This window comes from Pagrus pagrus, assembly GCF_965226575.1.
Source record: "Pagrus pagrus genome assembly, chromosome: 8".
Classification (NCBI taxonomy): domain Eukaryota; kingdom Metazoa; phylum Chordata; class Actinopteri; order Spariformes; family Sparidae; genus Pagrus; species Pagrus pagrus.
The window spans coordinates 32,468,498-32,483,803 of NC_140192.1; the positions used below are offsets into that span (position 1 = coordinate 32,468,498).

The 15,306-nt window shown below is 40.1% G+C and overlaps 1 protein-coding gene across 1 annotated transcript; it reads right to left on the minus strand.

Moving 5' to 3' along the window:
- Window positions 1-512: 512 nt before the first annotated feature.
- sdf2l1 (stromal cell-derived factor 2-like 1) lies at window positions 513-13,056 on the minus strand. The gene is made up of 3 exons (XM_084360186.1): window positions 12,798-13,056; window positions 2,970-3,166; window positions 513-2,864 (listed from the first exon to the last, which is right to left on the minus strand). The coding sequence occupies exons 1-3, from the start codon at window positions 12,973-12,975 to the stop codon at window positions 2,586-2,588; spliced, it is 654 nt and encodes a 217-aa protein (XP_084216312.1). The 5' UTR covers window positions 12,976-13,056; the 3' UTR covers window positions 513-2,585.
- Between the last annotated feature and the right edge of the window lie 2,250 nt (window positions 13,057-15,306).

Here is a 15,306-nt window from a genome sequence, read left to right on the forward strand (position 1 = left end):
CTGGAAGTTGCTCAGTATAACCGCAGTCTGCCGGCTGTACAGCATTTCCACTAGAGCAGTGGGGGTTAAAGGCCCCACTGGTCCTTGCTTAAGGGCACCTAATTTGGGAGGGGCAAGTTCACTTTACCCACCCAGACTTATCCTGCCATTCACTCAAGTGGCAGTGAATGTATGTACAACTTTTAACAAACTTGTTAAAGTTCACCAACCACAATTTTAAAAAAGGACCCAACATGCAAAAATGAAAAACAAACACTAAAAGGCACTAATTTTAAAAAGCATGTACATCTCTTCCTTTCACATATTCAACATAACATAAATAAAAGTATTATTGTCACACAAGGGGTAATATAGAGAGATGAAAAACTAGTAGAATCTATCACGTTATCATAATGGACGGGATTGTTGTTCTGGGGGCTGTTAGGATGATGAATCTGAGCCTTTTACACATGAGAGCTACCAATCTCTGACTGGTCTGCTCCTGGTATAAAGAACTCCCAAAAGGATGAAACTAGCTTCACAGCTGTTTATTGCTCGGGAAGGAATTAAAAATTCCACATCTGGCTTGGCTTTGATTTCAATCAAATACGATTTTAATGTACAACAATGGACTTTTAAGTGGTTGTGATACAGTTTCAATTAAATACCAATGTCTCCATATAAGAGACAAAAGGCCATCAGTGTGACGTTTGGCTATTTCTATATAGTTATTATAGTTATTCTTAATGCCTGTCACCAGATCGACTTATGTGGGTTGGATTAAATTAAAACTATTTGTTATGGCGGAGTGCTGAGGATGACTTGAGTCTTACAGCCTTAGTCTGTTGGTATGGCACTAAAGCAAAGTTTACTTTGTTTCACCATCTTCATATTACAGTTATTAATTTTATATAGCCACAAATAGATAAATTACCTCATCACTCTGCATCCTACAAACAGTTAGAATTAAAAATATGCTGCCTGTTTCCCTAACTTCTAAAGCAAATATATGTGAAGCCAAATCAGTATCTTTGACAGGAGTCAGGGGTGCTCTCACGGCTTTCGCCTACAGGGGCCACCAGAATCAATACAGAATCAAAGTTCCTTGTAGCTGCTTTAATTAAACATCATGATTAACTGCCAAGTTAACTTTGCTCTGCTATGCCACTAGCGACGGAGAAAAAGACTTCCTCATTTTATAGTCTTTCAAGATTCAATTATCATTGGAAACTAAGGGTGCAACTAACAATCACTGTCATTACCACTTAAACTATTGATCATCTTTTCTAGGGCTGTAATCAGGGTGATGAATCTGCTCAATTGTCTTGATGAATTGTTCAGTTTATAAATTGTCAGGCAATAGTGAAAAGTGTCTATGTACTGTAAGTCCAAGACTCCACACTGACTTCATCCAATGTCTTCTTTCGTTTGACCATCACTCCAAACCCCAATGAGATTTTGTTGACTGTGATAGAAAACTGAGAAAAGCAACAAATCCTACCAGTGGACAGGCTGACAACACAATGTTTTGCAGAACATTTTCTGGGGGTAATATCAACTTTAAAAAATGTTTTTTATTTGACACAGGGCCCGTCAATATTTCAACTGATATTGCTCTTTCGCGTTTATATATTTCTATAAAATCAGTTAAATTACATTTCACTGAATTTGCGCTTTATGAGCCCCTGGGGGCCCCATCGTAATTGCTATACCAAGTTGGTAATCCAGCCTTGATTTTTTTTACAAAAAAAGTATTTTCTCCTTTATATGACAATTTGACCACACTACATACAGTTGTGGTCAAAAGTTTACTTAAAGTTGTAAAGAACATTTACATCATGGCAGTCTTGAGTTCAAATGATTTCTACAACTCTCATTTTTCTGGTTTGAAACGAGTGGAACACATACTACTTTATCACAAAAACATTCATGAAGTTTGGTTCAATAATGAAATTTCAACTTTTCAAAAGTGTGACCAAATCTGCTGGGTTAAAAATATACATACTGTACAACAAGTTGAATGACAAACTTTGGTGATGTAGGAAGTTGTGTCATACATATTTGCTTTGTAGCATGGCCTCTTAACTTCTTAACGTGGTTATGATTGATAACGGCTGGTGACTGTTCTGGGCCCATAAAATGGGAAATTCCAAGGAGCTCAAAAGCGCCTAAGGAGGTGAAAATGGCCATGGGAAATTTAATCAAATATTATAATTACTGTATGTATATTTTTGATCCAGTAAATTTGGTTTCATTTTCAGAAGACCTATAATAAATTCATATTTGAAGCAAACTTCATGAATGTTTTTGTGACAAAATAGTATGTGTTCTGCTCATTCCATCACAGAAAAATAAGAGCTGTAGAAATCATTTGAACTCAAGGCTGCCATGATATACATGTTTTTACAAGTGTATGTAAACTTTTGACCACAACTGTACAGTATCTCTAACCTTAGTCAAGCTGTTAGCCTTATCTTCCTTGTCTCAGAACACTGCTTCGCATGTACAGAGATGAGTCATCAGTCAAGTATTCTACATCATTCACACATTTGGTCCAGGTGAGCTATAAAACAGGAATCCACATGCTTTGTGTCTCCACTTGATGATCAGAGCTCATCATGGTGTAGTGGCTCCATGTTGGGCTGGATGAACACACCCTCCATGGAACGCCACCAGTTGTGCTGGTTGGGAGAGCTCATGCCATGCACCTCGCGCTGGCCACGGATGGGGTGGCCGTATTGCTCGCCTGTCACACTCAGAAAGACGTCTGTGCCCACGTGTTTGAAGCGCACGGCCTCATCGCGCTCCCAGTAGGTGCCGTCGCACTGCACTGCCCACAGGTCCAGGTCGTCGCCCTCGCCGTTCTCTCCGAAAGCACTGACCTCCTGCAAACGACACAGACACGTGGAGGAAAAGGAAAAAACATTTGCAAGGTGGTGATAAAAACACATGTACAAGTATAAAAGATGGTGTGTGTGCTACTGTCTGACCTGGTTATTAGACAGAGGTGAGCTGAAGTGGTGTGTGTGGAGGTTTCGTCCAGTCTTCATGTGTGTGATGCGGATGGCCTGACCACACTTAATGGCAGCCCCGCGTTGACACGGAACGGTGGGCTTCCCTCGAATCTGCCAGTAACTGTTGGCATCATCTGCATTCTCCACTCCAGTTACGGACTGCTGTCCACTGCCTACACACACACACACACACACACACACACACACACACACACACACACACACACACACACACACACACACACACACACACACACACACAGAAGAACTTTAGTAAGTTTCAGTTGTGTTCGTTATAGGGGATGAAAACATGGACTTTGTATACCTGTCAACATTTGACTACCCCCAACCTCCCAAAACCCCTACGTTGGAATAAACAGCTCAAACGATTTTGGGACAATTCCACATTTGACCACAATGTAGCTGCAATGGAGAGTGGCGCTGTTTTAGGCTACAGGTAGAGTGAATGGAGAGGGGGACTGCTAAACCGTATCAGATTGATTCAGACTGATTGTTTCACAGCGGTGGGACACCTCAATTATCTGGGTGACCTTGGATAATCACTTGTGCTTTCTTTGTTTTACAGTAGAGCTAAAATATGGACATTAGTTGTTTTTTAAGGAACATTTGTTTACTGGTAAAATTGCCGACCTGAATTATTGTCCCAGTCCGCCCCCGTGAGCCTATATCACGGCCTGACTGGATGTTGCTTAAATATAAGAATAGCCTATAATAATATCTGATACCCTAAAGACATCTGAGGTTGTAATTTCGCTTGCTCGCTCGCTGCAGCCACGGCTAATAAGCGGAGGCAGAAACAATTACGCACAGCCTGCAGAAGTTTCTACGTCCATACAAGCATTTAAGAAATGATTCTTATCAGTTCCATAATTCAGAGAGGATTTTTACTCAACGAAAAAATGTATAAAGATCAGTTTTTAGGTTGAAGACACGACAGCAGCACGTATGTCCAGACGCTGATGTGTGTTATGACTGACGTATAGCTCCCCTGGTAGAGCAGCTCCCTCAGTAAGCAGAATCTTCTGCTAGTATGAGTTCGAATCTCAGTATAGGCAGTACCTTTAGTTAATGTGTTTTCTTTTCTCATCATCATTATGATCACATATGGCTCCAAGTTTGAGCAAATAAATGAGCAAATGAGCATTAATTCTCTGCCGGCCGCGGCACCTGCTTTCCTGCTTGTGTACATAAAATACATTAAATTCTGACACCACAACTGTAGCGTACCGAATATCAATAGATGATAACCTGAAAAAAAACATTCTATTGATCTGATTCACCGGCTTCATGGACGTCGGAACTATTTTCTGAGAGGGGGGGCGGGGGAAGCACGCAGTTTTATCAATGATTAAGGATTTGATTTGAAGTTATTTTATAATAGCAGAACTAGATGGATGAACACGGCATCTTTATTGTTAAGAAAATGAAACTTTGATCACTAAATCAAGCCATTTAAGGAACATAACAGCATTGGCGGCGTTTCCCAGATTCGATCGTTCTTAAGGACTTAAGAAGGCTCTTAAGAAGGGTTCGGCTAAGAAGGAGCGCTAAGATACGGGTGTTTCCCAGACGCGTTCTTAACTGCCTTCTTAGGAGAACCATAAGATCAAGCCAAAGAAGCTTCTTAAGAAGCTCTTAGTGGGAGCTGTCCACCATGGTGCTGCTGAAACTGAATCAAGCGATGCCAGGCAAATCGATCACCCACCTCTTTATCAGCGCATAAGTCACACACAGTGCCCCGTGGTTTCCCTGACGCGGCTTGATCACTGAGCATTTGGTCGCTAAGAAGGCTGTTAAGAGTGGGTCAGCTCGATCTTACATTTCCTTCTTAGTGAAAGATCTTCTTAAGCTAAGAGTGACTCTGGGAAACACATCCTTCTTTCACAGCGTTCTTAAGAGCGCTCCTAAGAAGATCTTAGCACTTAAGAGCTTCTTAACGAATCTGGGAAACGCGGCAGGGCCAGACACAGCTTAATGAGCTTCTCCACCTCCGAATGCAGGATGGACACATCCTGGATGGTGCTTACTTCTCGTCCCCTACACACATTCCTCAGTATGGGGGAATGCAAATGTTAAGGCATCTGGAACACGTTCGCTTAACTGGAAAGACCACATCCATCCCCCACACTTTTGAAAAGCTTGCTACGCCAGCGCCCCCACCCCCGCGCGTTGAGGACAGCAAAGAGGTCTGCAACAAATACATTGATCACTTGGCCAAGGGATCTCCTCCTGCAGGGAGACTGCTTCAGGGACTCACTCCGCTTTAAATAACCTTCTGTATATCCGACTACTGTGAAGCTGCTGATTATGTATTTTAATAAAGCTAGAGAAAACTGTCTGACATGACGTGGCGTCGTTCTTCTTTCTATAAGCCTGTTGTAGAAAATATAAGGAATAGAAAGCACAAATATTTGTGTTAAATTCTGACACCATAACTGAAAGAAAGAAAGCCGGTGAATCAGATCAATAGAACGTTTTGTTTTTTTTCTGGTTATCATCTACTGATATTCGGTACGCTACAGTTGTGGTGTCAGAATTTAATGTATTTTATGTACACAAGCAGGAAAGCTGGTGCCACGGCCCGGCGGAGAATTAATGCTCATTTGCTCATTTATTTGCTCAAACTTGGAGCTATATGTGATCATAATGATGATGAGAAAAGAGAACACATTAACTAAAGGCACTGCCTATACTGAGATTCGAACTCATACTAGCAGAAGATTCTGCTTACTGAGGGAGCTGCTCTACCAGGGGAGCTATACATCAGTATTCACATCAGCGTCTGGACATACGTGCTGCTGTCGTGTCTTCAACCTAAAAGCTGATCTTTATAAATTTTTTCGTTGAGTAAAAATCCTCTCTGAATTATGGAACTGATAAGAATCATTTCTTAAATGCTTATATGGACGTTGAAACTTCTGTTGGCTGTGCGTAATTGTTTCTGCCTCCGCTTATTAGCCGTGGCTGCAGCGAGCGAGCGAGCGAAATCACAACCTCAGATGTCTTTAGGGTCTTTGACGTGTGCACAAAAAAAGACCACAGTTAAACATAAAAGCAAAACGAAAACAGATAAACATAAAATGGGAATATCACCGATAAATACAAAATACAAAGAATAAGACCTTAAAAGACATTTAAAAGGCTTCATAATGAGTTGTTGATGATGTTGATGGCGGATGAGATGAATGATTTTTTTCACTAAGTTTGTCCTTGCTAGAGGGACCCTGTAGCGACAGGCTGAAGGAAGGAGTTGGAATGAGGTGTGGAGTGGGTGAGGTATTATTAGCTACATTCCTGTATTTAAGCAACAACGAACAGAAACATAAATCAGGCAACTCTGTCCATTCCCGTTCATGGTCACTGCTCCCTGCTGCTGCATGTTGTCGTCCTCCTGCTCACAGATGCCACCTGGTGGTTGTTTGGGCACATTGCCGCTTCTCATGAAAACACAATTGATCCTCCACTAAAAAGGTGCGAGAATCACGCGTGAACTCGGCCACAACGAAGTAGTACCTACTGTACATTAATGTAAAACAACACATTGTACTTACTGCTGTAAAGCACATGCGCAAACACTGTAAACACTAGGGATGCACCGATACCATTTTTTTCAAACCAAGTAAAGGTATTTTCATTTGTGTACTTGCTGATACCGAGTACCGATACTTCTACCACAAAAATAACTATTAGGATACAGATGCACTGAATTGGAAGACAGAATTTTTTTTTTCTTCTCTGCTTGTTACAACAAATGATAATAAATTGAATAAAAATAAATAATCATCATTTCCTGTGTCAACAAAAAGCCTCCACATTGGCACTGTCTTCACATTTGACAAAGTGAAACTTGACAAAATATCAATGAAATTTGACAAACAGTGAAACTTATTACACAGTTAACACAGGCAACTTAATATCTCAATTAAACTACACATTTGAATCAAACTAAACATAAATTTAATTAGTCACACACAGTCACACACACACACACAGTCACACACAAACACACAGTCACACACAAACACACAGGATCGAGTAGCATTGCGATGCTGTAGAGTGGGTTTTCCTCCACATCAGAAAATTGCTTCCTGGCGGCTGCAGCTAAGGTTTCCTTCATGGTTTTGATCCCATGGTCCTCATCAGTCTCCTTTGTAGAAATCTGTGCAGTAACTTTTCGTGTTAACTCCTCGAACGGAAACAGAACAGTTAGCGTCTTCTCCAGCAGTGTCCACTGGTGAGCCATGAGAGTATCACAGAGTCCATATTCGTTAGCGAACTCCGTATACTGAGCTTTATGATGCGTCTTCAGATGTTTTATCAAATTACTGGTATTAAAAGAAGTATTCTCCTTTCCTCCCCTCGACACCTTAGCAGCACATAGCTTGAAGTCTGCCTTGCTTCTGTCGTCGTCCCTTATCTTGGAATAGGTCCACACTGCTGACATGACGCTTGCTTTCCTATGTCGCCAGTTCAACTTTCTCCTAACCACGCTGACTCCGGTTAGCACAACATCTTCCCCTAGACACCGACAGCCGCCCTCTGATCGCGGCCTTCAGTTTCATGCAATGTAAGGCCTAATGCAATAAAGTGGTGCGTGGTATTGGTGAATTTTTATGCGCAGTATCCAGGGTCCGAAATTAACTTTTTGACTCACCAGCCAAGTGGACTGGTAGATGAAAAAATCCACCGACCAAGCATATTTTTTACTGGCCAAAATAATAAATTGCCTTTTTGTGTTACATAAACATTAATTTCCATACATTTCATTGAGATAAAGTATTATGTTGAATAAAAACTTAAAGAAGAGGCCAGAGCAAAGTTGAAGCATAATTCTTTTTAATATATTGATGAATGTATTTGCTATCAACAGGAGTTAAAGCAAGAAAATCTATCTATCAATTGTTCTATGTCTCGGTTTCTTTATATGTATACTGGCGACACACCGAACAGCTCATCACCAGAGCCGAGGCCTTTTCACACAGAGTCAGAGTTATCGCCGCAGTGGCGGTTCACCAATTCTCCGCCGCTGGTTGTCCACACAGAGCCAAGCAGCTCCAAAGTAAAATGTGAACCAGAGTGTAATTCACACAGCAAGCCGGCGCTGCGGCTCCATATGGATGCTGTTATAATGTGTAGTGATTGAGATCCTGACCCACCAAACATCCTGGAAAGTGACAAAGTTACGCTTTTCGCTCTAAATTACATAACTATATAATCGCCATCAATGAACAGGACGCTGTCTGACTCTCTCACTCGCGGGGAGGGAGGCTGTTTATGGGGGAAAGTTCACTGAAGTCTCGATCGGGAGGGCTGACCGTCACCGCGACAAATAGTTGGTGAGTTAAAGGTTTGCCGGGGACAGACGCTGTGTGAAGAGTAAGTAGGACAGACACTTCTCCACTAATAACTGCGGTATTTTTTCCTCATATAAGTTGCCAAAGACACGACCAGTTACTAGCTACGTTACGGTTGTTTGGTCCTGTAACGTTGCTTTGTGGGACAATTCTCTATATTTTGCTGAGTGATTGACCTGTTTAGTTATCAGACAGTGAACACCATCAGACCGACACACCCTCGCTCTGCGCCGCCGGCTTATCCGTTCATACTGGTTCAGTTCGCCAATAATGCGCCTCTGATACCACCTCTGGAGGCGCATCAGAGGCAGAGGGATATTTCATCCCTTGCAGCATCTGAGACTTTCACACAGTTTTTGTGTGTGTTTGTGCGTCCCAAAACGCAGTAGACTCTTAGTTTTACGGACTATTGTGGTACAAACATTTACCCGCCAGAGTGGCGGATAACCTCCGCGATTTACTCGCCAAACAGAAAATTTACCAGCCATTGGCGCTTGGCGGGTGTTATTTTTCGGACCCTGGCAGTATCGGTATCGGTGCATCCCTAGTAAACACTGACACTTACTGCCAGAGACTGCTCATGTGGAACAAAAGGCTTGTTCATCTTTGTTATTTTGTTTTTTTTCCCAGACTTTGACTTTTCTGTTTTATGAGTCATGGAGAGTATTTACACCCTCTAATGTATGTTGTGTTTTTCAGCCCTGTCAAGTATCAGTTAGCCTAAAATAAAGTAAAGGAAACACTGCCTATGTCTGTGCAACTATACCTTTAATCTCAAGCGAATGTTTGAATTTACAATAAAACCATATCCAGTGTAATCAATACATATATGGATGGATTTCAGTCCATCAGAAGATAGATCATAAAAAATACGCAAATACACACATTTTCCAGTTGCTTGATACAATAATGTGGAAACAGCTTTGTGTTTAGTGTCTTTTAATGCCTTGAAATAAGACAAGTAATTAAATGTCTTCAGTGCTGCCTCCTGGCAGATATCGGAACCTGCGTCTGTACACTGATAGCAGTAAACTATTTCAGCTGTAGTCAATACATTAACACATTCTCATTTCAGACTATCCTAAGATCATGAGAAAATACCCTGACGTCTATGCCAATCATCAAGAATTAATTTTTACACAGAAATCACTGACAACCAGATGATCAACTGGTTCAGAAGTGAAAATTTTTTATTCAGAATTAGAAGAGTTTTATTTAACGGTCACATTTAGACCATTTAGAGAAATTTCAACGTGGTTTCTTAGACAAGCTCAAAAATGACAACATGCTCTAATTGGCACATTGTAGAGGATGAAATGTGTCTTCATAGCAGAAAAGAAGAATAGATAAATACAATTCACATGATCTGTTCAAACTCGTTCCACAGAACTCCTGACTGCATAGCCGCTGCGCTTACTGCACCATCACAATCTTACTTACCACAAAAGGTGGAAAGCATCATATATATTTCTGCCTTGCACGCAGCCACTAATCAATATCTTCTCTCAGCCTAAACAAATGATCAAAATTAGTTCACAAATTGAATTGTGTTTTGTGACACATTAATGTTGTAGCTGCATCTTCAATCAACATTGAAATCCCGGTTGGGACATATGCCTCTGGATCAGTATGATGGATGGAGTATGTCGATGCCCGAAGGCTTATACCCCTATATCAGTAGTGTTCTAGGATCCTTCACTCAACAAAATAAAGAGAAATGTCCCACAAAGCAATGTTACATGACCAAACAACAGTAACGTAGCAACTGGTAACGTCTTTGGAAACTTATGAGGAAAAAAATACTGCAGTTACACGCAGAGAAGTGTCTGTCCTCCTGTCTGTGCTACCGACTCTGCCCGAAAAACAGCATCTGTCCCAGGCAAAAAACTTTAACCCTTTGTCTCCTTCCACTATTGTGTTGTTGTAGTTACTGTCTTGACAAAAATCACAGCGACGGTCAGCCCTCCAAAGATGTCAATATCATGTGTACCGTCACACATCCTTTGAATTTGCAGCGCCGGCGTGCTGTATGAATTGACACACTGGTGCGTAGGGCTGGGTATCAATCAAAAATGTTCAATACCGGTACCAATACCGAAACCGTCACTTCGATACCGGTTCCTGAACGATACTTTTTTCGATACCAATTTTATAATATTAATTCTAACACAAAGAATATTACATAACACATTACAGTACAAATCTTGAGTTTTATTTTTCAGCTGTTTTTCAACAGATTTACAGTGTTTTTCAGCTTCTGGCCCCTGCAGTATTTGTAAAACAATGATTTTGGTGTTCACTGTCTGATAACTGAACAGGTCCATCACTTAACACAATATAGACAAATGTCCCACAAAGCAAGGTCACATGACCATACAACTGTAAGGTAGTAACTGGTCCTGTCTTTGGCAACTTATATGAGGAGAAGCCTCTGTCCTCCTGTCTGTCCGACCGACTCTTCGTCACATTTCTGGCCGAAAAACAGCGTCTGTCCCCGTCAAAAAACTTAAACTTACCAACTGTTTGTCAACCCTCCTGACCGAGGCGCCGGCTTTCTGTGTGAATTATACTCTGGTTTGTCTTTTACGCCGGAGCTGCCCGGCTCTGTGTGAACAACCAACGGCGGAGAATTGGCGAACCGCTGCTGCGGCGATAATGCGGCGTCTGTGTGAAAAGGGCTGGTAACTTGTGGTTGTGATGGTAACTTGTGACCTTTGCTCGCACACTGTACCCCGAAATCATTTTCCCGGTTCGCACGTACATTTTTTAAGGGGAAAATGCGAGTGAAATACTCGCAGTATAGAGCCCTGCACAGGCCGACTTAAGTGCTGAGAGGAGGATGGTCGGTCCGCTCGTCTTGCAGTCAAACACTTCCTGCATGCCGCAATCACGTGTAACGTTACAGCCAATCATCGGCAGCATTATCATATCTTGATCCCGTGATTAACCTCTGGGAACCGAAACTTGGCACCGAAAGACGAGGCATATTTTGATACTCGGTACTACAGAAGCATTTCGGTCGGTGCCATAAAGAGCCGAAGTTCGGTACCCAGCCCTACTGGTGCGTCTTAATGCCAGAGCTGCTCGGTTCAGTGTGAAAAAACAAAGGCGGAGAATTGGCGAACCTCAGCTGCGGAGATAATGCAGAGTCTCTGTGTGAAAAGGGCTACAGTGGAGGCCGATTTGCCCTCAGACAGTTCCTGTGTCACTTTCAAGCCCTCTTTGAATAAATGCATATGTTACTTTTCACCAAATCTGGTAGGGGTTAGCAACTTTGAAAATGATTCCTGTGTGTGAACATACTCTATGGATGCGTGTCTACAGCCTTGCTGGTTGGATCGTACAAACGTATAATACACTGATAACAGTAGAACCTCCCAAATGTAAAGTTTGCACAAAGCTAGAATTAATACAGGAAACTTTCCCTCTCAAAAAGACAATAAACCAAGTAGACCAATGATTCTTGTTGGGAAATAAGCAGCTACAGCAGTAAATGATAACAGGAGAAGATTGAAGGACATTGTGGAACATTCCATAAGTAAACAGGTTGGGTGTTTTTGGACCATTCCACAACTTTCTCAAAAACATTAAATAGAATGTCTCAATTATGTGATTATCGAAAGGGATTAGCAAATTATCCAACAATGTATAATGTTTTATACAGATTTAAAGCCAGTGTTCCTGAAATTGTCTTTACATTCCAATAAATACAGTGCATGGTGTCTTTATACAGTACACATCATTGTGATCTGATGACATCTGCAAGATGTTAATTGTATTTCAATCGAATATATTATTTTCAACAAGGTTCAGTGTTGATTTCATATTGGACTTTACTTTGAAAGGTGTGACTGGAATACTAGTTGGTGGTTTACATTTTGGACACTATTAACGCCGGTGTAAAGGAAAAACATAAAACCCGAAATGTATTTTAAATAATGTCTTAACACATTAAGAAAAATACAAATAAAAAATTAGCAGCTTTACTTAAGTTCGTCGTATATAAGAATCTTTGTTTCGATTTAATTTCAAGTTGTAGTATTCATTCTGCTCTCTCAGTTGTGCTATCTCAATAGATGGCATTGGGTTTCTGTGTGCTCGTGAGCAGGTGTCATATATACAGCTTGACATTTTAAGAAATGGAGCACTTCTTGCTAAATCTTCGTCATGCCTAATCTACCAGAGACAAAACATGAGGGTTTTTGCGTTTGACATGTGTTGTGGTTTGTGAATGTGTGCGGATGAGCAAGGCAACTTTAAATTGTTCGATTACTGAATGAAATTTAACATAACGTCATCTAATATCACATTACGCTGCAGTTGGGTGGCAAACACAAACCGTTCACCTTCTTCATTGTCCTCGGTTTAAATTTTAAAAACGTGTCTGAATGTAAAAGCATGCATACACAGGCTATTTGAGTGAAGTTACCTGAGCCGTATTTGACATCGTGGGAATGAAGGCGGACGTTGTGTCTGGTGTTGAGCAGTTTGACCAGAGAGCCGCAGGTCACGTAGTCGAGCTCCGACTCTTTTCCTTCACAGTATGACCACAGCAGCAGGAACAGCAGCGATTTGACAAAAACATGGACAGTGTAAATTATATCCATCTTTGTGTCTCTGCTCTTAGACGCTGAGAGGGTGGACAGCACATTCAGTCGTTTTCAAACGTTAATGCTGCTTTCAACCAATCACAGCTTGACAAGTCCTAAAATACGGAACTAAATGTTGACACGTGATTGGCCATGATCCTTGGTGATTGGTCAAAGCATAGACATATATTCGCCGCATTGAGTGTGTTGGCCATGGATCTGTAAGGACTGCCCCGTGGACCTATAACAATGCCTATAACTAGTGGACACAGCCCTCGAGGCGGAGCCCAGTTCATTCCTTTTTTATTTATTACATATATATATATATATATATATATATATATATATATATATATATATATATATATGGCGGGTATATTATATACAAATTAAGTACAATCTAAAAAGAGAAAAACTAAAAACTGGAAAGCCATAGGAAGGGGGAAAAAAACCCAATCAATTATAATTTTCTGGGGTCTGATTAACAGAAAAAACCTGACAAATGCTCATTGCTCATACAGACACTGTCTTTTTAGATTTGATACCTTTTAAGGAGTCAAAAAATATAGAAAGCTCTTTAAAAAAAAAAAAAATCAGTAAATGTGGGGTAACATTCATGAATTTACACTTAGATCTCATTCATTGTTTTAAAGTGCACTTCTTTAGCTTTAGGTGGAATAGAGAATTTCATATAGTTACATCTAATTCTTAGAGGTAGAAGAGGTAGAGGTAGAAGCATCAGTAGAATATCTTTAAATTAACGTAAATTCTCCTATTAAGGGGGAAGGGAAACATTATTTAGAGAGTGAGGATCTTAGAAGCTTGTTTTTGCTACATTTATCATCTGAGAAAAGACAGTCTTGAATAAATAAAGGGTTCAGTCGAGGTACTGTCGATTCATAAAGTAAATATCCTTTGATTGTAGCTATAAGAGCTTGTGGTATTGCATTAACTACATCATTATATTCTTTTCGGGTGCAATTTAAGTTGTATTTATTTCTGAATTCTGTAAAATCAAATATTTTGCCTCTGTCATCCATTAAATGTTGAATAGACCAAATCCCTTGGTCTGACCATTCTTTAAAATAAAAAGATTTCTTTTTTATTAATATAAATCTATTGTTCCAAATTGGTGTATTGTGGGGAGAGAAATTATGTTTAAAGATTAATTTCCAGTAATGGAGGACCTGTTGGTGGAATTTAGATTATTTGACTGGTAGTTTACCAATTTCAAAATCACATTTTAGTAAAAGTTCTACACCCCCCAAATCCCCAAAAAATTTAGTAGGAAGATTAAACCAAAAATGTTCATACTGTTTGATAAAACTCTGCAGCCACTTCAGTTTTAGGGAACCATTCATGGGATCATAATGAATTGCATTCAAACCTCCTTCTTCCATAGATTTAATGGCATCATTCTTTCTAATATAGTGGTGTCTGTTTTTCCAAATAAAATTAAAGTTATTTGTATTAATAAGTTTGATTATGTTATCAGGTATATCCAGAGTATGCTGGGTAAATCACTCTCGATAGACATTCCATTTTTGAAAGAAAAATTCTTCCATATTTGTAACCATATATTCAAAATGGTTTTGTTCTTTTTCAAAATATCCTCAAAGTTAGCTCTCTCTCTATTCCTCAAATCCTTGGAAATAGTAATTCCTAAGAATTTGACTTCATTTTGAATTGATATGCCTTCAATACAAGTTAAAGGGTGGTCATGGATCGCTATCAATTCACATTTTCTTAAATTTAAATAAAGTCCTTAAGCCTCTGAGAAAAGGGAAATAACTTTTAGAGCCTGTGGTATATGAGCCTCATTTTTTAGGAATAAAGTTGTATCGTCCGCTAGTTGGCTCACAACTTATGAACGTCCCATAGGATTTAGCTGCTGGACATACTCACATTTTTTTAAACATAATAGCTAAAATCTCAACAGCCATAATAAAGAGTAGTGGAGAGGCCGGACAGCCCTGACGGATACCCCTCCTCACTCCTCCTCAAATCTACTACAAGTGCCAAACGGCAACGACACTGAGCTATTGTGATTATAGAACATGTTGATGATCTCTCTAAAGCATTCACCAAAACGGTGCAGAGTGTGCAAAATAAAAGGGTGTTCGACTCCATCAACTCCTTACAGAAATCTAGGAATAAAATAAAACCATCATCCTCAATTCTGTTACTATAATCAAGTAAATCCAACACTAACCTGATGTTGTTATGGATGGAGTGACCTTTAAGGAAGCCAGATTGTGTTTCACTGATAATCTGTCTCATTTCTTCTTTTAGTCTGTTAGCAATTATACAGTTGAAAGCAGAAGTTTATATACACTGTATAAAAAGACG